This window comes from Gossypium hirsutum, chromosome A13 (assembly GCF_007990345.1).
Source record: "Gossypium hirsutum isolate 1008001.06 chromosome A13, Gossypium_hirsutum_v2.1, whole genome shotgun sequence".
NCBI classification, from domain to species: Eukaryota; Viridiplantae; Streptophyta; class Magnoliopsida; order Malvales; family Malvaceae; genus Gossypium; species Gossypium hirsutum.
The window spans coordinates 106,918,505-106,945,046 of record NC_053436.1 but is presented as its reverse complement, the minus strand read 5'-3'; the positions used below and the strand labels follow the sequence as shown (position 1 = coordinate 106,945,046).

At 31.3% G+C, this 26,542-nt stretch overlaps 1 protein-coding gene and 1 long non-coding RNA gene across 11 annotated transcripts; both read right to left on the bottom strand.

Moving 5' to 3' along the window:
• Nucleotides 1-8,374: 8,374 nt before the first annotated feature.
• Nucleotides 8,375-11,341, bottom strand: LOC107893346 (uncharacterized). Of its 2 annotated transcripts, XR_001682794.2 has the most exons (3): nucleotides 10,777-11,280; nucleotides 9,693-10,439; nucleotides 8,375-8,760 (listed from the first exon to the last, which is right to left on the bottom strand). It is a non-coding gene; the product is annotated as an uncharacterized lncRNA (long non-coding RNA). The 2 variants fall into 2 exon arrangements; XR_001682793.2 differs by lacking the exon at nucleotides 8,375-8,760 and having other exon boundaries at nucleotides 10,212-10,439; nucleotides 10,777-11,341.
• A 4,579-nt stretch (nucleotides 11,342-15,920) lies between these two features.
• On the bottom strand, nucleotides 15,921-19,593 carry LOC107893347 (nuclear transcription factor Y subunit A-7). 9 transcript variants are annotated; one of them, XM_016818303.2, is made up of 6 exons: nucleotides 19,426-19,593; nucleotides 17,844-18,159; nucleotides 17,501-17,616; nucleotides 17,353-17,424; nucleotides 16,724-16,891; nucleotides 15,921-16,508 (listed from the first exon to the last, which is right to left on the bottom strand). In XM_016818303.2, exons 2-6 carry the CDS (start codon nucleotides 18,145-18,147, stop codon nucleotides 16,197-16,199), a joined length of 972 nt encoding a protein of 323 aa, XP_016673792.2. In that variant the 5' UTR covers nucleotides 18,148-18,159; nucleotides 19,426-19,593; the 3' UTR covers nucleotides 15,921-16,196. The 9 variants fall into 9 exon arrangements, with proteins under 9 accessions (XP_016673792.2, XP_040941580.1, XP_016673793.2 ...); XM_041085646.1 differs by having other exon boundaries at nucleotides 17,501-17,613; nucleotides 17,844-18,164; nucleotides 19,426-19,578; XM_016818304.2 differs by having other exon boundaries at nucleotides 17,844-18,164; nucleotides 19,426-19,577.
• Between the last annotated feature and the right edge of the window lie 6,949 nt (nucleotides 19,594-26,542).

Genomic DNA, 26,542 nt, shown 5'->3' with positions numbered 1-26,542 from the left:
TTCTTAAGAAAAAAATCGATTGAATTTCCAGATAATTTTGTTTTGATTCAAAGGATGGTGGGTCCCATTTCGGCATTACCCTCCCTTCACAAGGACATTCGGCATTTGGGTTTAGGTCAGTTACCCTAAAGACCTTCTAATAATAACGGTAGACCTCATATTAGGTAATAATAAAAAATTTTAAAATTATACAATTATGGTTAAAATGCCATAAGTCCCTATACTTTATAAAAATTTAGAATTTAATCTATACTTTTTAGATTTTAAAATTTAGGTCCAACTATTAAAACTGTTAAATTTATTGGTGTAATATTTTTAAATTAAAAAAATACTATCTTAGTAGCCTTTTAATTAAAAAATGACATTGTAATTAATCTGAATTTAACAAAATAAAATTTAATAGTGTTAACAGTTAGACTTGAATTTTTAAATAAGAAAAGCAAAAATATTAAATTCCTAAAAATAAAAATGTAAGGATTAAATTTCAATTTTTCAAAGAATAGAAGGACTTATGGAATATTTTATCCTATATTTTTTATAAAATAAAATACAATATGATATGATATAGATATAGATATAGATATTGGAACGCTTTACGAACAATTTGAATACTGAAAAATATATTTATTGGGAGGGTTTTATCTTTTAACTCTTTCGATTTTGATAATGAAAAGAGTAATAGGCATGTGTCTAAAAAACACCTAAAACTTCATTTTAACGAAAGTCTTTTATTATTATCACAAACTCGATTGAATATTTAAATCTAAAATATTTTAAATATAATAATATTTTGATAAGATATACAGATACGAATAGGTACATGGATTGGATTGTAATATTTAATAATAATATTTTTATTTAAATCGAATTTATCACTTAATTATTAATATTTTATTTTGTCGTTCAATTTCCAATTTCTTCACCAATTTTATGAAAAATGTTTTTTAAATTCAAATTTCAGTAATCGCATCGCAATATGTAAATCTTTAATCCTAATATATATGTCTACCATGAATGATTTTCGTTCGACTTTTTCAGGGGCGAAGCTAGAAAAATTTTGAGGCGGATGAAATTTTAATTTTTTATAGTTTATATCTTTATAATTTGTAAATGATTAAATCGAATTTTTATAATTTTAGGGGGACAAAGTACAATTTTACCTTTACTAATTTAAATTATTTAAAAAAATTTAAAGGTCTAAAAAATAATTTTATATTTTAGGGGGGCCGGGGCCCATGCCAGCCCCCTGGTTTCGCCCCTGGCCTTTTTCATGGTTCTTCGTATATTATGCTTTTGATTGATTTAATTATAGTTATTATGAAAAGTACTATGAAAATTTTTGCACTACATTTTGCTGCATATGTTACTATTTGATTATTCATGTCATTTAAAATAATTTTAACAATACAAATAGATAAAAATTTTAACGAAAAGGATCAAATTGTTATTTAATTTAACATATATGAAACTATTTTACTAATTTTTAGTAGAGAAAAAAATATAATTTAATTTAATTTTGTATAAAATTAGTTGGGCAAATATATAATAAATACCGATAGATATTTAATTGTCTGTCGCTAGTTTTGTTAAGTTTGCCTTTTGACCTGTCCAATTAGTTGTTCATTTATGATTAATAGTTGGTGGTAGTATTTTTTTTAAAACACGATTAATGTTATATATTTATATATATAAAATTTAAAAAATAATGACTTTGTTCGTCTCAGATTATATTTTAGTTATTTATGTTTAAAATGTTACGTTTTAGTCATTTAAGTTACCGTTTTGTTACGAAATGACCACTTTACCTTTAAACTCCGTTAACTCCTTAATGACAATCTTACGTGGCAGTCCAAATAGATTTTAAATACTAACTTGGATGTCCAGTTGAGATGAAAATAGATTTTTAATTAAATAAATTTAATTTGGACTGCCGCATAGGACATCCAAGTTGGCATTTAAAATCCATTTGGACTGCCACATAAGATTGTCATTAAGGAGATAACGGAGCTTAACTGTAGAGTGACTATTTTGTAACAAAAACGATAACGTAAGTGATTAAAACATAACATTTCAAATGTAAGTGACTAAAATATAATCTAATGCAAACAAAGTGACTATTTTTATAGATTATCTTTTATATATATATTACATTTTAAAATTTTAATAAAGAATATATTAAATGTTTTAATTAATTTTTTATCAATGCTCATAAATATCCATTAACCAACAGACGAAACCATGATTCAAAAATTAAATTATAATCCCACTTATAATAATAATAATAATAATAATAATAATAATATGAAATAAGATTATTAATAATATTACCTGTCTTAAAATGAATTTTTTTTTATTTAGGTCTTTTTATAGTTTATACAATTTTAAATTAAGAATAGTAAAATTATACTTTGGTCTCGTAAAAATTGTAAAATTTTGATTTAATTTTTTAAAAATTATAAAAATTAAAACTATTAAAATGATAAAATTATATTTTTACTGTCCTAAAAATATACAATTTAATTTCGACCTCTCGATAAAATTTCAACTTCGCCCTCGTAATATAATATAGTATAATATAATATAAAGTGCTTAGGGAATATTAACCTTTCATCAACAGGAGGAAAAAAAAAAGTTTTTATTAATCTTTATTCATAAGGAGACAACACGAAGTTTTAGCTGAAAAGCTACATTAATCAACAAATTGTTCATTTATTTTATGGAAAAAAAGTTTTTTGGGTTAATATAATATTTAGTACCTAAGTTTTTTGTTGTCCAGATTTGGTACTTGAGTTTTTTCAATTTGATATTTGAGTGTATGTGTGTGTGTTTTTTTGTCTCACTTTAGTATTTAAGTTGGGCTTTAATGTTCAAATTGGTAATTTACTTTTTTTGTTCCAGTTAGGTACCTACACATGTCAAATATTTATTGGAGCCATATAAATACCATTTGGTTTGAGTATCTAATTGAACAATTAAACAAAATTTAGATACTAAATGAAATATAATACCATATATTTTTTAATTTTTTTTATAGAAAAAAAGTTGAAACTCGTAATTATTTGTAATGTCCATAGAAGAATAATTAACTTGAAACTCTCAAAACAAGTGCGTGCTTCTACGGGGGTCCAAAATGCAACGAATATATAATATTTATTTGTGACCAAAATTAAACCCTGGATTCATTTTTTGATCATAAATTAGTGGCCAAAACTGCTGAATTCGAAAAATCTATTTCATTATTCAAGTTTAATCTTATATTTATATCAATAAATTAAATCTAACCGATAGCCCAGGTCAGTGGCGAAGTTAAAAAAAAAATTTAAGGGTCAGAATTAAATTATATATTTTTACGATAGCAAATATGTAATTTTATCATTTTAATAGTCTATATCTTTATAATTTTTAAATGATTAAATCAAAATTTTATGACTTTTTGGGGGGTCAATGTATAATTTTACCATTTCTAATTTAAAATTTTATGAATTATAAATGATCTAAATAGAAAATTTTCATTTTAGGAGAGGCAGGGGCCTGTCGGCCCCCCTTGGCTCCGTCACTGATCCAGGTTTAAGGATGATAATTTTTTTTACTTAATTAATTGGACTCGAATCGAATAATTTCTATCTTGGCCCGGTTAATTCTAAATTTGATTTAAATAATAAAAAAAATATTTTTAAATTTAATTATAAAAATATTTAAATATTAATATAAAATGCTTTTATTAATATTTTGAAGAGTAAAATTGATTGAGTTTTAGCTTGGTTGGCATCAATATTGTTGTTAATGCAATAGAACGTTGGTCGAGTTAGGAGTGTTCAAATTTCGGTTAAAATTGAATTAACTGACCGAACCGGTCTAATTCAGTTAATCGATCTAATTCGGGTGGAGGTCAGTTAATGGTTTTTTGGAAGTTTGATTATCGATTAATTCAGTTTAAAATCAGATAATTAACTGAACTTAATAATTAATTATACAAATTATATGTAGTTTGAATTCGGTTAATTAGAATAATTCCGTCAAATGAACATTATAAAAAAATGAAAATTTTTATACTTGTTTTAACAAAAAAAAACATATAAATTTCGGTTAATTCAGTTAACCGACCAAATTGACCGAAATATTTCGGTTCGGTTAATTTTTTTTGAAAAAAAATTGGTTTGGTTAACGGTTAAAGGATTAAAAAGTTTCGTTAATTCAACTAATACTAGTTTGGTTCGGTTAAACACACATAGGTCGAGCGCACTAAAATGCTTTTATCTTTCTATTTATATTTAGGGGTTGAAAAGAGATTATGAATTATTTCAAAATATTATTTTGTATTTTAAACAGTAGAACGAATATGAATCGAGCCGAGCCAACCCCAAACGAGGTCGAAACCCAAAGCAGGCTTCAGCCTGGATTTCATTTTTAGAAACTGAGTCGCGACTGTAGCTTGACCATGAACTACGCCAGGTTTGAGTGTTGAAGTTGTAATAAAATTAAGGTTAAAGTATCCATAATTAAAATCATGATTCAATAATTCGAGAGCCGTAATCATGATGGAGCATGATGGGAGCGATGAAGGTGAACCAACGAATCACGCAACAATGAAATTTCAAATACGCGATATCGAGGAAAATCAGAACACCGTTATGGAAGCAACAACAAACTCTGAAAAAACCATTTCTTGGAAAGATCGATTGTTGGGCACAAGACTTTACCCGAATGTGGAAACAACAAACGCAAGAGGATCAGAAGAAGAAGACGACTTTGAGTTATCGGAGGGCGATGTGGAGCGTTCGATAATCAATGACATCCCCTCGATTAAGTTTTCTGAGCGAATCAACCAGATTCTCATTAAACACGTGGAATACACAATAGTAATAAATTGCTGGGGAGAAATATTGGATATACTACCTTACAATGCGCTCTAGAAACCTTTTCAACCATTCTGACAAATGGACGTGGAGAATGGTTACTTTCTGGTGAAATTCAAGAACTCCGATGACTACGAAAGGGCTTTGTGTCAAGGACTTTGAGTTGTCTTTAAACAGTACTTAACAGTACAGCCATGGACTATAGATTTCAACCCTGCTCAGTCGTACTCTAGTACAGTTATGGCCTGGATCCGACTCCCTGGATTGTTTTGCGGGAAATAGGAAAGACAATCGGGAAAGTCGCAAAATTAGACTTCAAAACTGATAATGGGGTAAGAGGTATGTTTGCAAGAATGGCGGTATTCATTAATTTAGATAAAGCATTGATTTCTAAAGTCTTTATCAATGGAGGAGTGCAATGGATCGAGTACGAACACCTCCCAACAATTTGCTTCCAGTGTGGGCATTATGGGCATATAAAGGAAATCTACCCCAAAAAAGAGATGGGATTGGAGGGCATCGGCGAAGACACCCTAGGGGACAAGACAAATCAGAAACAACCTTGGGGGAAAACACAAGACAAAACACCAATATAGGAGCATATGGCCCGTGGATGCTTGTCGAAAGGAAGGCAAAGAAACCAGGGAGAGCAGGACAGAAAGACGCCAGTGAAGCCACAATAGGGTCGGAAAGAAAATCAAGACTCCAGGTTCTGGAAAACCTAGCTGGCGACGAGTTTGAACATGCCACATTAGACTTTCCAAAGATGGGCTCAAGAGAGGAGGATGGTCCTATACACATTATGTAATGGCCTAAATTCAAGGTTATCGAAACAATGGTTTCGTAACCATAGATCCGATTTAAAGAGAAATTTATTTCAATATTTTTCCTTGAAAATTGATATGATAGGAAAATCGTATGAAAATATTGATAGGAAAATTTTATCGATTTAGTGATTAGTTAGAAAAAGAAATTATTGAAGAAATTGGGTAAAATAAGGTATCGGGACCTCTATCTCGTAAAACCGAGTCGAAAATAATTTTATAAATATTTATGAAATGTTATTAATGTGGTATTAAAATTTCGTTAGGAAATTTTAATGTTTGGGTAGTCAATTAAATGAAAAGGACTAAATTGTAATAGGTGTAAAAGTTGCTAGAGTGATTAAATAGCTTAAGAGTGTAATGAGAAAGGATTTAAAAGGCAATTAGACCCAAAAGTTATTTGGGCTGGACGGCTAGGGTATGAAATCAGCAGAAAAATTGATAAATTAAGGGTAAAATTGGGTGCAAAATTAACTAAATAAAACTAGGACTAAATAGGAAATATCTAGATTTCTCTTCATTTCTCTTCAATTCCAGCAGCTAAAACGCCATAGGAGGGTTCTCTAAGCTGGTATTTCATAATTTTTGCACCAAGTGAGTTAATCATTGCCTTTTTCTTGTAATTTTTGTGTTTCTAAGACTTTTACAACTAGTTTTTGATTTCATGGATGAAATTGAAAGTCACCATGGTTGAGTTCCGTAAGTTTATGATTAAATAGAATGAAATTAAAGCTTTAATTTGTTTATGAGATGATTTTATTAGGCAATTTCAATGGAAATTGATTTTTAGGACCTAATTGTGAAAATGTTTGGAATTAAAGTCTATTGCTGAAATTCTGATTCCTAAAGGTTGTAAACTAGTTTAAGGTGATAGAATAAAATGTTAATTGAGAAAAATCAGCTCAATTGAGAGGCTAATTGAGTAGGGACGAAATTATCATTTATTAAAAGCTTAGGGGAAAATGGTAATAAACAGCTTGCACTAAAACAGTTTGGACAGCAGCAGTAGACTAACTTTGAAAAATCACCAAAAATTGTAGGAATCGAATTAGAAGATGAAAAAAATATGGAATTAAATCTTATTGAGTCTAGTTTCTCATAGAAGAAATATTGTAAGCAATGGATTTGTAAATTTTTAGATATAATGAATTTTGTGAGACAAGGTCAGAATGAATTCGGGTTCCCCTGTTTTGACTTTGAAAAATTATAAAAAAAAATTGAATAAAAATAATTAGGGACTTAAATTTATATTTATATAATTCTGAATGAGTCTATTTTTAATAGAAACAAACGAGAATATCATTTGAATTCTGTATAAAGAGATAATTTATTTTTAGAGAAGAAGGATCAGAACTGTTAGACAACAGAACAGGGGTGACTTTGAAGAATAAACTGTACTGATTGGCTAAACCAAAAATTCTGAAAATTTTATGGTAAAAATATATATGAGTCTAGTTTCAGGGAAAATTAACGGATCTTAATTTGGAGTTCCGTAGCTCAAGTTATAAATAATTTAGTGACTATGACTCAAGTAGACAGCTTTGAATGAACTATAAATAATAGTTGAATTATAGAGAATGTTGCATATGAACATGAAATGTATTAATTGATAATTAAATTTATTTATTTAAATCCAGAAGATTCAAATACGAAGCTAGATCGAGGAAAGGAAAAAGTTCGGGATTAGTAGATTTTTACTGTTTACAAATAAGTATCAAGGTAAGTTCGTGTAACTTGAATTATATTCTTAAATGCTTGAGATTGTATGTTATTGATGTGAATATGATATGAGTGTTCATTGTATGAAAACTAATGAAACATTGATATATTTGATAAAATGGGAAGAAATCCTGGTTGAATGAAAGGAAAATTCGATGGATCTCTGAAAAGGAATTGACGGTAAAAAGGATCTAGCCCAGATGGGTGATCCTATCTTGATATAGCCCTCCCGAAGAATATGTGTAAAATGGATTTAGCCCGGAAGGGTAATCCGAATTAGGGTCTGAATTTAGCCTGGACTGGTAATTCAGATCCAAGCTCATTAGAGTAATTGTCGTTGCAGGGGATTTAGCCTGGACTGGTAATCCCGACAATACTCTATGAGTTTATATTGCAGGGGATTTAGCCTGGACTGGTAATCCAGCTGCAAGGTTGAAGTTCGCGGGAGTGTGCTCTCTGAAATGGAAATGTGCACACATGAATATGAATTGACAGACCCGGAATTGTACACTAAAAGTGTACCTCTGAAAATCCATCGAAATTCCGATAAATTCAACGGGATAAATATGGAAAAATAGCAAGGAAATGGAAATCATGGTATTGACGAGCTCATCAATCATGGTATATATTATTGGTACATGGATATTATTGTACTAACTTGAATGTTGAGTTTGTGCATATTAGGGTAATAATGCATTGAATGGATATATGGATGTTTATTGTATTGTATTGAAAATATTAGGTAAGTATAATTCTTGTTACATGAGCTTACTAAGTACAAAGTGCTTACCCCGTTTCCTTTTTCCCTGTTTTGTAGTGTTAAGAGCTCGGAGGTCGGATTTGGTCGGAGACACATCACACTGTCAACCTCAGGATTTCAGTATATAAAGAAACTTTATTTTAGAAATCAATTGCATGTATAAGCTAACAAAGTAAATGTTAACGTGAAATGAATGTAAAGTTAGCCATTAGTATGGTTAACAAACCTGGTTATAGATATGTGATGACGTTATCTTATATAAATGCATGAATCTATCATGAAAATATGTTGAGTTGATTTGGTTGATGTAGATTGGTCTCGATTTAATATTACAAGGAATGTTAGATATTTATAAAAGAACTATATTGAATATAAAAAAAAATTTAATTCGTAAACTCCGATAATGCCTCGTACCCTATTCCGGCAATGAATACGGGTAGGAATATTACACATTATCCAAACCCAATAGCATACAGATGGGCTGAACCTGGGGCAACAAATAAAAGACCTTCCTTGGTCCAACAAGAAAACTGGCGTGAAAGTGGGAAGAGCCAAACTAAGGCAAGGGCCTATGGATCTGGATAAAAGAGACATTGCAAACCTAATATCACAAAACATGAGTCAGCATCAGGCAATGATAGTTGACATGGAAACTACTGGACTGATCAAGATAATAATAACGCGAATAATAAATTCATATTGGGTCCAAAAGAAAATGCTGCAGGTTCTCATAATGGGTCAGATTCAATGCGCCAAACCAGGCCCAATGGAGAAAGCAATTATGATTCCAAGCAAAGAAAAATCAGATCCAATTTGCAGTGATGACAACAACAAAGGATCGGACTTCCTGTGTAGGTCGAAACCTTTGGGAAAATTAAGCCAAAGTGCTGTAGGAAATAATGAGGAGCACTCTAATCACCCAAGCTTGCAACTTCTGCAAGAAATTGTGAAGCTCCCAACAACAGGCATCCTTGACACAGCAAGCACTTAGTAGTGCTTTTTAAAGAAAATACTTAAGTTAAAAAAGAAGGGCCAGTATAGAAGAATAGAGATAAAGCAGGCGGGCACCAGGCTGTTTCTCTAACGACAGGCAACATTATGAAAACAATGAACTCCCAAAAAGGAAGAAATCTCAAAGTCAACAAAGAAAAAGGCACTCCCTTTAAGGTTACTCCATCAAAAATTACAATATCTGAATCCATTAGTAGTATGGTTGAACTATTGCAAAACCAAGTCCAACAAGGGCTAGTAAATGAAGTCCCTAAAGGGACAGTCGAAAAAGTAGGAGATAAGGCAGAAAACAAGCAGTAATTTAAAAAGCTTCATTGCTACTTTCGTCTTTTTATACAAATGGCCTTTAGAATTTCAATTTTATCATGGAATTGCCAAGGATATGCAAGTGAAAAATTTTCACATACTTTTAAGGAGTATAATAGTGAACACCAACTAGACATCATTAGTTTATTAGAACCTAGAATCAGTGGTCGCAAAGTGGACAAAATAATTGCAAAATTAGGATTACAACATTCTCACCGAGTGGAAGCTAGAGGAATTTCAAGGGGAATATGGATTGGTTGGAAGTTCTCCGTCAACCTTGAAATTCTCCAAAATCATCCTCAATACATTCTCACACAGATATCGTATGGACTCCATGTCCAAAAAGCTCTAATAGCTTTCGTCTATGGAAGCCCTAATAAAACAAAGATGAGTTGTTTGTGGGAAGCTTTAAAGGAAACTATTCCAACGACCGATACTCCCTGGTTGGCTATTGGTGATTTTAATTCGATTTTGTCCAAAAATAAGAAGAATGGAGGGCTTTCTGATGGAAAACACTGTCCTCTATTTGAAGATTTTGTTGAAAAAAATGAGTTACAGGATTTAAGATTCCGAAGACCCTTCTTCACATGGCAAAGATGAGGGATATTTGAAAGACTAGATCGAGCAATTGGTAACATCCCTTGGATCCGTACTTTCCTAAAGAACCTAGTCACGCACTTAGTGAGTGTAGAAGGCCCAATCTGCCCGAGCCCATTATAGAAAACAAACCAAAAATAAATTAAAATAAAAATCAATAAAAGTCCAAACTTATTAGTCCAATGTCCATGTTACGAGCCTAATAACCTTAACCTAAATTCCAAGCGCGACTGTCAAGCCCAATACCCATGGCCCAAAACCTAAGCAATCAGCCAACCTAGGAAACCCTAGGTCATCCTTGCGCTGCAACCTCCAACTGCCTCATCCACGTCACCACGAACTTCCTTCGTACGACCATCTTAGAACCTGTGAGAAGATTACAGATTTACAGTGAATAACAGCAAAGATTAAATAGCAACGAAAAGCAACAAAAAAATAATGAAATGACAGCAAGGAAATTGGATTTTTTTCTTTCTTTTTTCTCTTTTATTTTTTCGGCTATAAAAACCGAATAGAATCAAATGTATGGGGATCTTCTTTCTCTTTTTACGAATACAATAGCAAAAATATGCACACATACATAAAAAAGAAAATATACATAGAAAAGAGGTGATTTCCATTCGTTTTATTATCTATTTTTTTTCATTTTGTTTTATTTTTTATATCTAAAAACAAAAGGAAGGAAAGGAGAGAATGAATTTACCTTTCATTTCGCCTGAAAACAGAGGTTTTTGGTCATCCGACCGCCGTATACGGTGGTGTTGACAGCGGCGCACGCGGTGGTGATCAGCCAGAGTTTGGTCGGAAATCGCAATAAGGAAAGGGGAGGTTAAGAGCCTTCTTTTTGTTTTTTTTTAAAGAATGAAGAGAATGATTTTTTTATTTTTTTTAAAAAACTTAGTTTTATAGGAGGGTAAAATGGCACCGTTTGGTGCCTCAGATCTGAACGTCCAAACGACGTCGTTTGCTCCCCCTCGACTCGCGCCTTGATCGACTCGGGGAGGATCCGCGCGTTTTCATAAAAGGGGAATTTTTCTCCCTAAGTCCCTCTGAATTTTCTTTTTTATGCAATCTCATCCCATTTATGTTTTTCTTTTATTTTTAAATCTGGCCCAGAAATTTATTTTTTGTTTCGATCTGGTTCTTGATCCATTTAAATGTGCATATCCAAATGCCACGTTTTGGTGAATGGGAATATTTTATTTTTTTATCCTCGATCGTTTGTATGTATTCTATTTCAGTCCTTAATTCTATTTTAATAGTTTTATTTGTTTATAAATTATCCATTTAATGTAATTTTTTTTCAATCGAGTTTTTTTTATTTTAGTTTTTTTATTTTATTCATTTTAAATAATTCTTTATAAAATTTATTTTTTTGTTGTAATATTTATGTTGTTTGAATTATATTGTATATATTATATTCACATTATTTTAGTTGTTATTTTTGAATTTCCCTTTATATATATATATTTATATTTATATTTTCTTTTAAATCTATTTATATATAATTTATTTCTTTTAAAGATCTATTTTACTATATATTTTGTTTTTTTAAACACTCTCATCTATTATTATTTTTATTTATATTAAGTTTTTTCATTTTATGTACATTATTAATTGTGAGTAAATAAATCTTGTTTCAAAATTATTTTGTATGATCATTGATTTTATATCATATAGATTGTTATTAATATATATTCTTTTGTATATTCTCATATGGCATATAATCCATTTATATTAAAACTTTCTAATTTGTACATTATTTGTTTTAAAATTATATATGTGTATACATTGTTATTTTTATGTACACAATTTATATTATATTTTTATTTATAAATTTTGTTTTTAAATTGTTTTGTATAGCACTAATCTTAAATTTCTTCTTATAATGCTTATTTTGAAACTCGTTTATATGTTAAACTTTATATTTTATTTATTATTTGTTATTTTTTTATTTTTTTATGATTTATTTTAAATTTTTGCATGCATTATTTGTTTATATACATATAATTTACTTTTAAATTGTTTTTTTATTGTCAATTTCAAGTTTACCTGTTTTAACATTTGTTTATTACCGTTTTAAAGTTTTTGTTTCATTGTTTAAATTGATTTTTTTTATTTCATTAATCTTTATTCAGAAATGTCAAATAGTGTATTATCATTGGGTGTGATTTGATTTCATTAATTATGTATGTTTCTATATTAGTTGCTTTGTTTTTCATTTCCGTGTATTGAATTATGATTGAGATTGTTGACTTATTTGCTTAAAATTGTTCATTTCATTTTCTTTACTTCAAACAAACCGAATAATTGTATTTCATCATTTTTACAATTGCTCCTATTTAAAAACTTCTCAAAACAAAGTAATATTTCGTATTTGGTAATTCGAGAAATTGCGCCCTAACGTGATGGGTTTCGATTTTTCATTTGACCAAACGGCTAAATATTCCTTTTGAGTTTTCAACGCATGAGTTTCGAAAATCAAGGGATGATATTGATTCCGAGGGTTTAAAAGGTCGTATCCTAACGTGCTGGATATGATATTTTATTTCCTTGAGACATCCCATTCAAGTTATTCAAATGCTTTTAAAAGAAATTATATTTAAAAATCTTTTCAAATTTTCGACATTAGGACATTAATTAATCAATTAGGTAACAATTTTTGGCGTTGCGAGGGTGCTAATCCTTCCTCACACGTAACCGACTTCCAAACCCGTTTTCTTAACTTTCGTAGGCCAAAATCAATATTTTAATAAAATAAAATGTTTTATTAGGTGATCTGATCACCATCTAAACAAAAAAGATTGGTGGCGGCTCCATAATTCGTTTTAAAGTCGATCCCCGTTTTTTTAAATTCAAAAATAATTTCGACAGTGAGAATTAAATTCGACCATCGACCCCTACTACTTAACTTATGCCCAGATGTCAATTCAGCAAAGGGACGGCCCTTTCGATTCCTAGCTGGATGGACTCAACACCAAGATCTCTCCACTATGATTTCAAATCTATGGGAATATAACGGAGACATGTCCTCCACGCTAGGAAAGCTTATTATAGGACTGAAAGAATGGAAAAAAAATTATGGGCATATTGGAACCTGAAAACGAGAAATAATGCAAAAGTTAAGTAAGATCCAGTATACTCTAGAAAAAAAAAACTCAGCAGTCTTAATCCAAAAAGAGATGGAATTACGAGAAGTGTTGGAAAAAGTCCTAAATCATGAAAAATTACTCTAGAAACAAAAATCAAGATGTGACTGGCTCAAGTTGGGAGACAGGAATACAAAATTCTTCCATGGTAGAACCCTTCACAGACGTAAGATTAATTGCATCAATGCCTTACGCAATGCAAACGGAGATTGGCTCTATGAGCCAAATGAGATCCAAGCGAAGCAACACAATACTTCTAAAAACTTTATGGGGAAAAATCTAACAGGAGGAGTACCCTACCAACTAACCACTTTCCCCAATTGGATTGAACAGATAAAGAATTTCTAGAGAGAGAAGTCTCCAATGAATAAATTAAGACGACACTCTTTGATATGGCTCTTCTAAAAGCCCCAGGTAGTGATGGGTTTCATGCTCTCTTTTTCTAAAAACAATGGGATTGAATTGAAAGTATAGTTTGCGAATGGGTTAAAAAAATATTCAGAGGCAAACCCATAGAGCCTGATTTAAATAATACACTTATTATGCTAATCCTAAAAGTCACCCAACCTGAGGAAATATCCCAATTTAGACCAATCAGTCTTTGCTCAGTCCTCTATAAATTAGTCATGAAAGTTATTGCTAACAGTTCCAAAATAGTTTTTCAGAAAATCATCTCATAAAAATAGGCGGGATTCATTGCGGGACAAACAATCTCTGATAATACCATCACTGCTCAAGAGGTTATACATTCCATGCGAGGAAAAGAGTAGAAAATAGATGACAGTCAAAATTGATCTGGAAAAAGCATACGACAGGGTTCGATAGGACTTTATTGATAATTTTATTTAGGCTGCAGGCATTCCAGACTACCTACGGAAAGTAATTATGTCAGCCATCTTGACATCTACCATGCAGATTTTGTGGAATGTAGTTCCCACTGAAAAATTCATACTAGCAGAAGGAGTTAGGCAAGGGTGCCTCCTATTACCATACCTTTTTGTACTATACATAGAATGACTAGGTCACAGTCTCCAAACAGTAGTCAATATTATCAAGATTAGGACCAGCCTTATCACATATCTTCTTTGTTGATGATCTAGTAATATTCTCAAAAGCTGGCATAAAACACAGCTTACTATTAAAAGATATTTTGGAACGTTTCTGTGAATACTCAGGGCACCAGATTAATGCACGCAAAACCAATATTTTCTTCTCAGGAGGAGTAGAGGATACCATGTGCAACAAAATAAGCTGACTCCTCAGATTTCAGAGAGTCTAAGAACTGGGTTCTTATCTAGGAATCTCGCGTTTATATAGACAAATCACTAAAGCTACATTGGAGTTTGTTATTGAAAAAATTAGAGCCAAACTATGTAATTAGGATGTCAAGCAACTCTCGATTGCAAGAAGGTTCACCTTGGCCCAATCAGTCTTACTCTCTATCCCAAACTACTTTATGCAATCCTTGCAACTTCCAAAAGGAGTGTGTGAAGAAATTGAACGGTTAGCAAGACAATTCATCTGGGGATCTAATACAAGTAAATGAAAATCGGCTCTAGTTGATTGGAACTCTATTTGCCAACCTCGCAAGAGTGGAGGATTACGCATCCGACAGTTAAAAGATCAAAATGCTTCATTTATTTTAAAATTAGGTTTCAATCTAATTTCTAAAAGGGACGGTTTGTGGGTACAAGTCTTAAGATCTAAATACCAAATGACAAAAGCGATCCAAGAAAACATCACACTAGAAAACTGTTCAGCTCTTTAAAGAGGAATTGCAAAAGTCTGGCCATTACTAAGAGAGAACCTTTGTTGGTCTATTGGAACAGGAGACAATGTCAAATGTTGGGAAGATCCATGGATTCCAAAAATAGGTCCACTCAAAACGCATAATCATCAACGGAAGGGTTAGCCACGGAATGTTTAGTCAATGACATGGTTACAGCAGAGGGTACTTGGGACAGAAGATATAATTCAAAAGATTACAAACATTCCCCCTCCACATTCTCAAGTAGGTCCTGATAAAATCTTTTGGATACACACATCGAATGGGAAATTCACAGTTAAAAGTACGTTCCGAATGCTAAAAGGAAACACATGGAACAAGCGAGAGAGTAAATGGAAGGACGTGTGAAAATTCCAAGTACCTTAAAGGGTGCGGTTTTTCTTATGGCTGGTTTATAATCAACAATTGCTTACTAACCTTGAACGAGTTAAAAGAGGAATTAGCCAAACAAAAACATGCCTCGTATGCTATTATGAGACATAAGACATTTTGCATGTCCTTAAGGGATTGCCCAGTTGCAAAAGATATTTGAAAAATAATTGTGCCAACAACAAGATGGTCCCAATTCTTTTCCGACAGTTTACTCGAGCGGATTCAATCAAATCTAGGAGCACATGGGCGAACAACAAGCCAAGAATTTTCCTGGCCCACGCTTTTCGAAATTTTACTATGGCGATTATGGAAAAATAAAAACCTTTCTGTCTTCCAAGAAATCTCATGGAGTTCTATAGAAGTCATCAAAGTTGGACAAAACAGTATAATGAAATTAGTAATAGTGAACCATTTAGGAGTAGGAATTTAGATCATTAAAACTTAGGCTAAGAGAATACCAGTTGATGTAAAAGAACTGCATAAACATTTAGTCGAAATCAAATACGGTAAGAAAACCGTAATCCTATAATTGGACATGCCTAATCGAATTATATATTTGCTTTAAATTTATTAAAATTACAAAAATATATTACATAATTGATGAAATAACACCTCATAATAACAAAGAACCACAAATGAAGGATCATTGTAATACAATTCCAAGCCAAACTCTTTTCAATAACACCCTTATTCCTGGATCAGTTGTGTAAAATAAGAAAATACAGTAAACATGGAAAAATATTACATTTTTACACAACATGCATGAAACATAACTGGTAAAGCCAAGGATGAGTTGCCGGTCTCCGCCGCCCCTTCTCACTGGACAACAGAAGCACCGTGCCGTATTCCATCGCCTGTACCGCCTGCACGTGATATATTGGCGAATCCATGTTCTAGCCGCTGGAAATTGCAGTCATTGTTGGAAACGCTCGAGATGTTCATGCAGCTTGTATTCGGACCGTCATATCCGGCCATGCGAGAATAATGACTCTCTAGTTCTGATATACTATTCGTTTGATTATTGCAGATAACATTGGGCTGCTGGAGTGTCTTTTTGCTAAGAAAACGTCCTCCTGATCCCCTAACCCTATTCAGTGCATGACGATGTCGAGATTCATGAAGGTATGGCTGCATTTAATTCAAAGCAAAGCAGATCAGCCGCCAATGATTTTTATCATCATTGATCAAATACGAGAAACACGGTAACGTTACTGACACAGTTGGATAGCAAATAACTTACTATATTCAATACATAATTCAACTGCCGATGCCACACCTAACCTTTTAGACATTGCAACATCTAGGTCATTGTTCAAACAAATGTAGAACAGAAATCAATGTACCTTTCGAGATTTGACGAGTTTGTTTTGTGCCTCAAGCTTTGCACGGTATTGCCTCCTCCGGAGAATACCATGATATTGTTTTGGGTTGACATAAATGGGCTCATCCTCTGCAAGATCGAGAGGCAGTGGAATTCGAGTTGGAGCATTTCCTCCCAACTGGGCCTGAATCTGGTCAAATTTCAACAATGGAAGCGATCACAACAAAGATAAAATAAGGTTAAACAAGATGAAACCCATACCAAACCTAGACTGATGCTAGAGGGGCTCGGTCTAAGTACATACCTATCCACCACCCAAATTGAAGGCTCTGATCATAGAACTGAACCATGGGATTGACTTTTGACCGATTTTAAGATGAACAATATATATTTATATATAAACATAATATATACCTTGCAAGATTAGAACTCTTAAATTTCGAAAGTTCTTTCAATATTTATGAAATTTAGTTATGTGATTGTAGTCTATGGTCGTTTCTAAACTGCATTAGTTGATCATTGAGTCAATCCACGGCCCAAAACCTTTAGAATCGACTCTGGGTGGTTCATGGTTATGGTTTCAGGACCCCTAACCTAGTAACCCGGACCATGCTCAGCCGTATCTTTGTTGAATAAAAAGTGCATACTTACAATAGCCTGTGGCCCATATGGAGTAAACAGCCCATTGAAGTAAGCATTGGCATATGGATATTGAGTGCAAGCCTGAAACAGTATGAGAAATATTAAATTTAAAACGAAGACAGCAAAACAAGCTTACTCCTAATTGTTAAACACATACCATTGAGTGGTTATAATTCTGATGAGAGGGGCTGAATAAAGTGTTTGGATTGTTAACCAAGAAAACCGGCTTCACTTGACCCTCGGTATCCTTCTCACAACTTTCAAATGGACCTGCTGCATGCAAACATGATCACAATATCAGATGAACATCGTTAACCTGTTAAGCTTGACAACAACCTTCAGTCTTCAATAAACCGTGTTAGCAATCCGTTCCAGTTCGTTCAAAAACTAAAGCAAAGCCAATTAACGCATCAAGAATAATGGGAGAAATAAATTTCTCAAATTAATAAACAAAACATGTTATGAGACTCCTAATAAATCACTTCCAGAAGAATCAATACCGGATTCTGATGGATCACGTTGAGAACTGGTCACTCCAATGGCACCAACTTCACAATGAGTTCGATCAATTGCTTGAACCGTTGTCAATTCCTGGTCAGGTAGTTGAAGATCTAAATGCTTCGCTTGATGATAGAGTTGAGACGGAGTTTCCACTTTCAAGCTTATGTTGTGGGGTAAAGGCTCTTCAATTTGCTGCTCGTTCAAACTCCACCACGGTGTGCAACTGACAGATAAATGGGATAGGGAACGAACAGAGCTTTCGTCAAATGTTTTCTTCGGAAAATTTTGGACCCGAACAGCCATCTAATTCATCAACTGTCCTGATGCAAAAACACAGAGAATCCTTATAAGCAAACAATATTTGTAATCATAAAACAGAACAAAGACATTGCACAAGCAACAACCGAATGCAACACTTCGAACTCAAGATCACGACATCCAAGCTGAGCTAACACGAAAGCCAAAAGAACTACTAAAATTCAATCTTGCTAGTAAAAGCAAACCGGGCCTCCGAATAGCAAGAGCCATCGGAAAGATGAAAGGTCCTCAAAATCGAACATACAATGCATAGCCAAGACTTCAATTAAACAAACTCTATAACCTTACCATATACCATACAACATAAACCAAAATCACAAGCGAGATTTTCAATATTCGATCACTTGAATTAAAATTCAATCGAAACACGTACAAGAACAACAATAACAATGCAACAGATGGTTGATAGAAATGTTCCTTACAAAATTTGAAGGTGAAAATGAATGAACATATACATATTGTAGATCTAATGGCAATTCAAACATGTCTAAACAGCAAATGCAGACCAAAAGTTTTACAGTCTAAAAACTTAATGCTTATACTGCAAATCCACCAAAGAATCCATAAAGTGTTGATGATAGTTTTCCATGAATCTTACGATATTAGAAGTAAACCCTAGTTCTAGACATTAATGGACAAAGGGGCCAATGCTACATTTCATATATATAGATACACACGCACGCATACACACATACATACATACAGTAACCATAAACAGATTACAGATGAAAATAAGAGGCGGGGGGGGGGGGGAGAGGAGCGGACCAATAATTATCACAGTCTAAAAGAGGAAGATAAAATGGCTGGGGGATATATAAAAACTAAATCTGTACGGACAAGTCAACAACTGTACGGGCTGGTTAAAGGACATGAAATCCCCCCACCACAGTATATAATATATAGTAAAAACATAATCCACCCCAAAAATAAGCCAAAACAGGAAGAACATAAACAACAGTGGCGAATCACTTTACCAAGAACAACAAGTACAAGATAATCAATCATCAACATCAGCATCACCGACATGCATTTCAAGGAAAGCAAAACGAAACCCAATTATGAGACAAATAATTAAAGGGGATTTAGAAAACGAAAGAAAGTAAAAAAGGAAAAGAATCAAAAGAAAAAGAAGATGGATTGAGGTAAAGCAAACAAAAGAATAAAAAAGTAGTAATACGGGTTATAAAAAGATTGGATAAGTTTGAATCAAACTAAACAACGAAAAAAAAAATAGATAGTGGAGGAAAGAGGAAAATTATAAACCTATGGGATCTGATGAAAGCATGAAGAAGAAGCAAAGAGTTGTTCTTTTGCTGGGAAGAACTTAGGCATGTCCCCTCTCTTGCGACTCTCCAATCCAAATGTTTTCCTCTCTCTTTAATTAAGACCGAGAATTACATAGGTCGGTCAATTTTTTAAAATTTTCTTTCCAATTTTTATTATAATTTAGTTTTGGACTTATTTTAATTAAATATATTTTGTTTTATAGTTTTTCAATCTAAATTTTTTCAGAAATATTTTTAAAATAATTTAAATAATAAAAACAACCAATAACGTATTTGTTAAAAAATATTTTTATATAAAATTTTAAATTATTATAAAATATTTTATATGATAAACATAAAATAAACAATAAACTTTAACTTATTCAAAAAAATATTTATTTTCTCTGAACTCAGTTCTTCCTCGTTAAAGGTGACTAAAATTATTAGTAAATTTACATTTTGATTATTCGATATCAAAACCTTACAAGTTGAACTATTCAAAAAGTTATAAGTTGGTTACTAACCTATTAACTTAGTAATGAGTGTCGGATGTGGTCGTTAACTCACTATTTATTGTAGAGTAAATTACATTCAATGCCACTCTACTATTTGTAAGTCTACACTTTAATCAATCGGTTTTTTTAATGTTAAAAGTTGGTTATTGAACTATTCGATACTTTTAAGGTTTTAAGGATCTCATTCGCAATTCAATTCCAGTGATCTTGCCATCATCCGGCCTTCTTCTCAAAGAGACACATTGAACCAAAGTTTTTCCCCTTCTCTTTCAATTATATGGTTTAGCTTTCCTTGAAATGACCTGAAATTATGCTAATTTAAACTTGAAGTCATAACAAATAAGCTCTTTGTATCGTCGCATGACTACCTACTCTGATATGTGCCTCTTTGTAGCAAGACTTTCTTCTTGACCTTTTGAATTCAACTAACTCTTAACTAAATTCGGTACGTTTGAGTCTTCTTTTTATATTTTTATTCTCTTTTCTATGATTCTATTTTGCCTCTTTATTTCCACATGTCTTGCTTGGGGCTTGCTAAAAAGGAGACTTTATTCTCTCTCTCTCTTTATGTACTTTTGTTTGCTTTGATTGTGATTGTGGTGATATTTAGTGGTTGGTTTCGAGTAAAGATAGTGAATAGTTTGATTGTGGGTTTTCTTGGGTTATGATTTTAGCCAAATGGGAAACAATGGATGAGTTAAAAATAAAATATTGTTGAGTTGGTTGAGTTAGAGATGAAGCATGAGATTAACTGTAACTTTGTTAGGGTTCAGGGATTGAATTGTTATTGGTACTATTTGAATTATTAAATTACGAAATAACAATACAAAAATTGAATGATCAAAATATAAATTTATTAATAATTCAGCAACCTTTGAAACTGAGTCATCAATTGTAAATTTACTTGGCCTCACATCTGAACCACATTACCAAGTTAACAAGCAGTGACCAAATCGTAATCTTTTAAAATTGAATGATTTTACTTTTTGTTCATAAATTGTACGTGTCTTATCCCTTTGTGTGGACCGCACTTCTCACTCCTTTGTTTTTATTTTATTTATTTTATTATAGCTTCCCGCCGCCCTTCACTGTGTATATTTGAAGCCCACGTGCTAAAAAAGGATATGATGTTTTAAATTGGTTCGTGTTTTCACGCTCTGGATGCGAGCGTAAAAGTTGATAATATATATTTCCCTTTTTTATGGTCCAGAATAATGGATTTATTTTTTAAAGGTCCTTCCTCTTTGGAAAATATTTAACATCAAATAACCCTTTTGAAATTAGAGATGTTGAAGTTCAAGCTCAATTCATAAAGCCAGCCTAAATGATGCGTTATTCATTCAAGTATTAGGTTGGTGTTGATCGAAAATCGCATATGTAAGTATTCGTATTATTTCAAGTGATATAAAATATCGATTTTAAAGAGAACTATTACTAATTGAAACATTAATCATCAAATATTATTTTAAAACCTATCTAAGTTAACCGATAATAATTTTTTAACTAATTTAAAAGTAAATAAAAATAAGTAATGCAGATTAAATCAAATAAACAATCAATAGTAAAATCCTAGGATCACAATTTCATCTAATGCATTAGCTAATCGATCCATCTCCACTCAATTTATCCTAATAGAGTTGATTATTAATATGAGGAACTAAAATTCCCTTAATTCCTATGCCAATAATGTAGACTAAGTTGATTAAGAACTACCCTAATTATGGCTTCCCAAGGTAATTAAGTATATTCCTATCCTAATTACGAATCACGGATTGACCTATCTTATTAAGATCAAGAGTTACTTATTCTAAACCTAAAACGAAAAGTCATCTTTTGATTTCTTTATGTTTTTTCAAACTAATAGGTGGCCAAACTATTGTCAAAGAATAACAAGAATAAATGAATAATCTAAGCTCTACCAAAAATAAAAAGAGATGAAAATAGATCGCATTCAATTAACTAAACATGAAACCCATTATAACCCTAGAAAAAAGATTTAGTACATGGAAAAATTGGAAAACATCTGAAAGTTAACAAAATAACTAGACATGATAAAAGAAAACAAGAAGGAAAAACGATGGAGAAACCCCGTCTTCTCAATGGAATCCATCAATTTTTGGTGCGTGAAAGCTTAAGCGACTCCTTTTTTTTTTCCTTCTTTTTTCCTTTTATAACCCTTAAAATCGTAACTTCTAAAAAACTGTTAGGTATATGCGCTGCTCCAACAGAAATTTTCGTTGGAAGGGAAAGTTGCCTGTATACTTTTGCTGGGCAAAGACATAAATCTGCTTATATCAAGCTATTTTTTTCCATGCTTTTTCGGACCTACATTGGATGAGAGCACATCGAAAATTAGCTCGATTTAACACTATAAATATATAATCAACTTAAAATATCAATGAAATAAATTTCCTAAAATCTAACAAAATTAAATTATAAATAAATTAAAAATCCTAAAATCCTACTAAAATAAAGAACAAATATCCGTTAGAATTTTTAAATTAAATGCATAATGATAAATTTAACCCTTAACATTCTCATTTCTTGTTAATTTTAATTTTTTTTTTTACTAAATTTGATCTTTTAAAAAAGTCAAAATATTTTTGTTGAGACCTTAGTTGTCCAAAACACTGAAACTATACTATCAGTTCTAACATTTATTTGGATGATGTTGGAACATTTGTTTCACTCATTGTTCGAACATCTTGTTCGGCAAACTATTAAGATAATAGTTTGAACATCTATTTAGGACATCTATTTGTAGGTTAAGGTTGACGTTTCTAACTTAAGTTCTCCATAGCATGTTTCTCAATTAACAAATAATCCTGTAGTTGTGTTGTTAGTCTTCCTTCAAGTTGCTGATCGATATTAAGAGAGGTGGAGGAAGGATGACAATTCTTATTTTAAGCTTTGTTCTTATAATTTTATATGGCGACTAATCGAACTGTTTTATTCGAATATGAATATCTTATTTGAAATTTAAAATGGAAGGTTTTATCTTGAATAATGCTTCAATTCAAATACTATTTTTATCTACTCAAAGTTGCTTGGAGAAATTGTCATATTTGGCCAATAAATATACAGCACCTATCATGTGTCAATGACATCTTTGTGTACTTGTTGCTAGCATTCGTTTTGTATTTAGCACTCTTTATATCCGTTTTCTTGCCAAGTTAAAAATTGTTGTGAGGTGGTTTGGGTGAGTGGTAGCTTGTGTTTTAGTCAATTATGGATCGATTGTTGAATAAATTATTCACTGTGCAAGATTTCGCAGAGTAAGGTTATTATTCAAACCGCATTAACAAAGTTTGCCTACTTATTCCCCTTTTTGTTCCAAACTGTGTTTAAATATCAATTGGGACATTAAGTTAAAACAATGTGCAAAGTTGTTCATTTCAATTGGTATCAGAGTGAGCTTTAAGAGTTACTTGAAGATGATTCTTTGTACAATTTGCAACCGTGGAATCCATGAAAAAAGTTTCATCTCTCAAGTTCCAATACTAATTGGATCCTTAAACTATGCTTGTTGGAAAGCTCAAATCAAGGCTTTCATAATGACAATTAGTATCAAAATGAGCTTCAAGAGTTAATTAAAGACGATTCTTTGTATAATTTGTAACTATGGAATCCATAAAAAGAAATTTCATCTCTCAAGCTCCAATACTTATTGCATCCTCAAACTATGCTTATTGGAAAGCTCAAAATCAAGGCTTTCATAATGCTAGTTGATGAAGCTACATGGAAAGTTGTTGAGGAAGGTTGGACTTGACTTGAAGTCACTAAATCTAATGGGACAACAAAGGCTAAAGAGAGAAAAAAAAGAGAGTATAAAACTAGGAAACTCCAAAGCTTTATATGCTATATTTAGTGGAGTGAGCAAGTCAAGATAATTTCCACTTATGAAGCGACAAAAGAAGCATGGACTATCCTACCGAACCAACATAAGGGAAATGCAGCTATTCGAATGTCTACATTACAAAATTTGACTACCAAGTTCAAAAATTTGAAAATGAATGAATATTTATATTTATTATTTTATTAAAAATGATTTTTAAGTAATTTTTCTAATTGAGTTGATTTTGAGTTGACTCATAATACCAATTCATTCTAGTACATTATATGTATTATAATTAAAATCCCTTGCTAAGTTGATCTTATAAGTTAATAAACATTAACTCAGTTGAAAAATGTCTAAAGCGTTATTTTTTTAACCACCAAATTATATTATTATAAGAGTGTCTTTATTTATATAAAGAACACATACAGTGGGACTTGAATATAAAACACAACGAGCTTTTAGTACTACATTTGATAGGAGTATTATTTTCTCAACACAGTTTAGCATGCGAGTTAACAATAAACTAACTTCACTTGCTAATTTTTAGCCACTTACATTACTTATTTCGACAAAGAAAAAGAAATATTTTTTCTTTATTTTAAATATACATTATTTTTATTAGAGCCTTACTCGTTATTTTATTCTCAATTTAAATTTATACTAATTATTTTTTTACATTATAATAACTTTTTTAATACTTATCTAATAAATAAACTTTTCATTATATTAATGCACTATATTGCCAAATTACCAAATGAAGCATTAAACCTTTAAATTTATTATCATTGAGAAGATTTAAGTTTGAACATTAGAGGCGACATTGTTGTGAGAGACAGTCATGAACTCCGAACATAAATTTTAAAACGGACATAACGATATTACAAAAAAAAACGTAACTTCACCATTTTAATATATATATATTTTTATTTTCACATGATTTTTTTTCACTAGGGGTCTCTAACTAGTGTAATACATGTAATGGTGAATGTGCTATTTAAGTTAAAGCCCATTTTTCTGCTCAGTATATTGAGCCTCCAAGCGAACCATCAATTTGCTCCAATAGGCCTTCTCAAATAACCCAAAGCCCAAAAAGGGAAAAAAATAATTTGTCTATATCTATCTATATGTATATTATGTATAATGCTTTTAATTGAGTCGGTGTCACTCATAAATTAGATTTCAATTCAATTGTGAATTTACTCAAAACCCATTTATTTTACAAAGCAATAAATATTATTTCGATAGTAATTTATTTCTTTCCTTATTTTCATAAATCTAAAAACCTATATGCATGTGTTGAGATTTGAATTCAAAACACCTTAATATTCACTTTCTCAGCGATACCATTCTAACCAAAATCATGTTTAGCTTTTATGTTAATTTTAAATTACATAATTATTTTCATCAAGGTTGTTTGAACTGGACTGGCCAGTCGAGCTGAGATATCGTTCCAAAAAAGGGCATTGAAACAATTGACTTGAGAAACAATATAGATTGGATGAACTAGATTTTTAATATTTTTTTAATCGAATTGGATGGACTGATTGAACCAATTAAATTGACGAATCGGTGACTTGACTGGTTCGACTATCAATCTGATTCTGAAACTCTTAATTTTTATTCACACAATAAATGTGCCATAATCTAATTTTTATTAAATTATGAGTGAAAATTTTATATATCAAATATATTTATTAAACATTAAATGAAACAATGATTGAAATAGTAAAATTGATAATTTAATATTTATGCAAAAAATATATAATTTAAAATATAAAATTTCCATCAATAATTTTTTTATTAATTTATAAAAATATAAAAAAATAAAAATACCCTCATACTGTTATAAATTACTTAATAAAAAATATTTCTTTTTCAGCTGGTGATATTAATTTTATTGAAGGCTTTAAGCATAGTGTAGATATTATAATCGAATTTTAAAAATTACATAAATGAAGTGTAAGTTTGGTAAGTTTTTATATATATGAAGCCCGCTTTTTCTTATTCCCACCAATTTTCTCTTCCTTCTTTATATTTTATTCCTCAATGCATTTTTTTCTCTTTTTAGTTTATATATTTATTTTATGAGCATCTTTATTATTTTTATAGGTTGTAATGAATAGATGTTAGTGTCTATATCATTAAACTTCCATTAGCTACCAATAGTTCTCTTGAAAAGTGGATTGATCATAGGTACTGGAATGGTGTCTTATCATTTGCTTTTTGATATGTTTTTTTTAGAGTTTTTCAAAATAATAAATAATTTCATGAGTCGGTTTGGACCTATGTTATATTAAGTTTTATGTGTTTTTTTATTTGTTTCACATTGTTTAATAAGTCTTCCTTTTTGTTTTAAGGAAAATGGTTAAAGTTTTTTTGCATCTTGTAGTCATGTTTTTGCAAGTGTTTTTAGGAATGTATTTACTGTCCTCCTCTTTAGTTTGATCGATGCTTGATTCTTTTGTTGATTATTTCTACTGCTTTCGACCATTTGGGACTAGTTCCCCTATCATGATAAGCTATTTGTAATCACCTCACATAAGTCATGCTTTAGTCGTGACAAAGTCGATTATCAATATGCTGCAATGTTTTATTATTTATGAGGTTAAAGTCTTTGTAGTATTGATTGGTCTTGCCCTTTATCACTAATGATGGGCATTAATTTGTTTTCTTTTCGGATTATATGATCGAATTCATGGAAGGAATTGATTAAATTATTTCAATAAAAAATAAAATGAAAGCTGAACTAAGCTAAAAAGAGA

Coding starts and splice junctions, on each gene's coding strand:
- LOC107893347 (XM_016818303.2), bottom strand. CDS start 18,147: ATGGCTGTTCGGGTCCAAAATTTTCCGAAGAAAACATTTGACGAAAGC. Junction 17,617..17,843: donor ACGTGATCCATCAGAATCCG/GTATTGATTCTT, acceptor GTTTGCATGCAG/CAGGTCCATTTGAAAGTTGT. Junction 16,892..17,352: donor CATATGGGCCACAGGCTATT/GTAAGTATGCAC, acceptor AAATTTGACCAG/ATTCAGGCCCAGTTGGGAGG.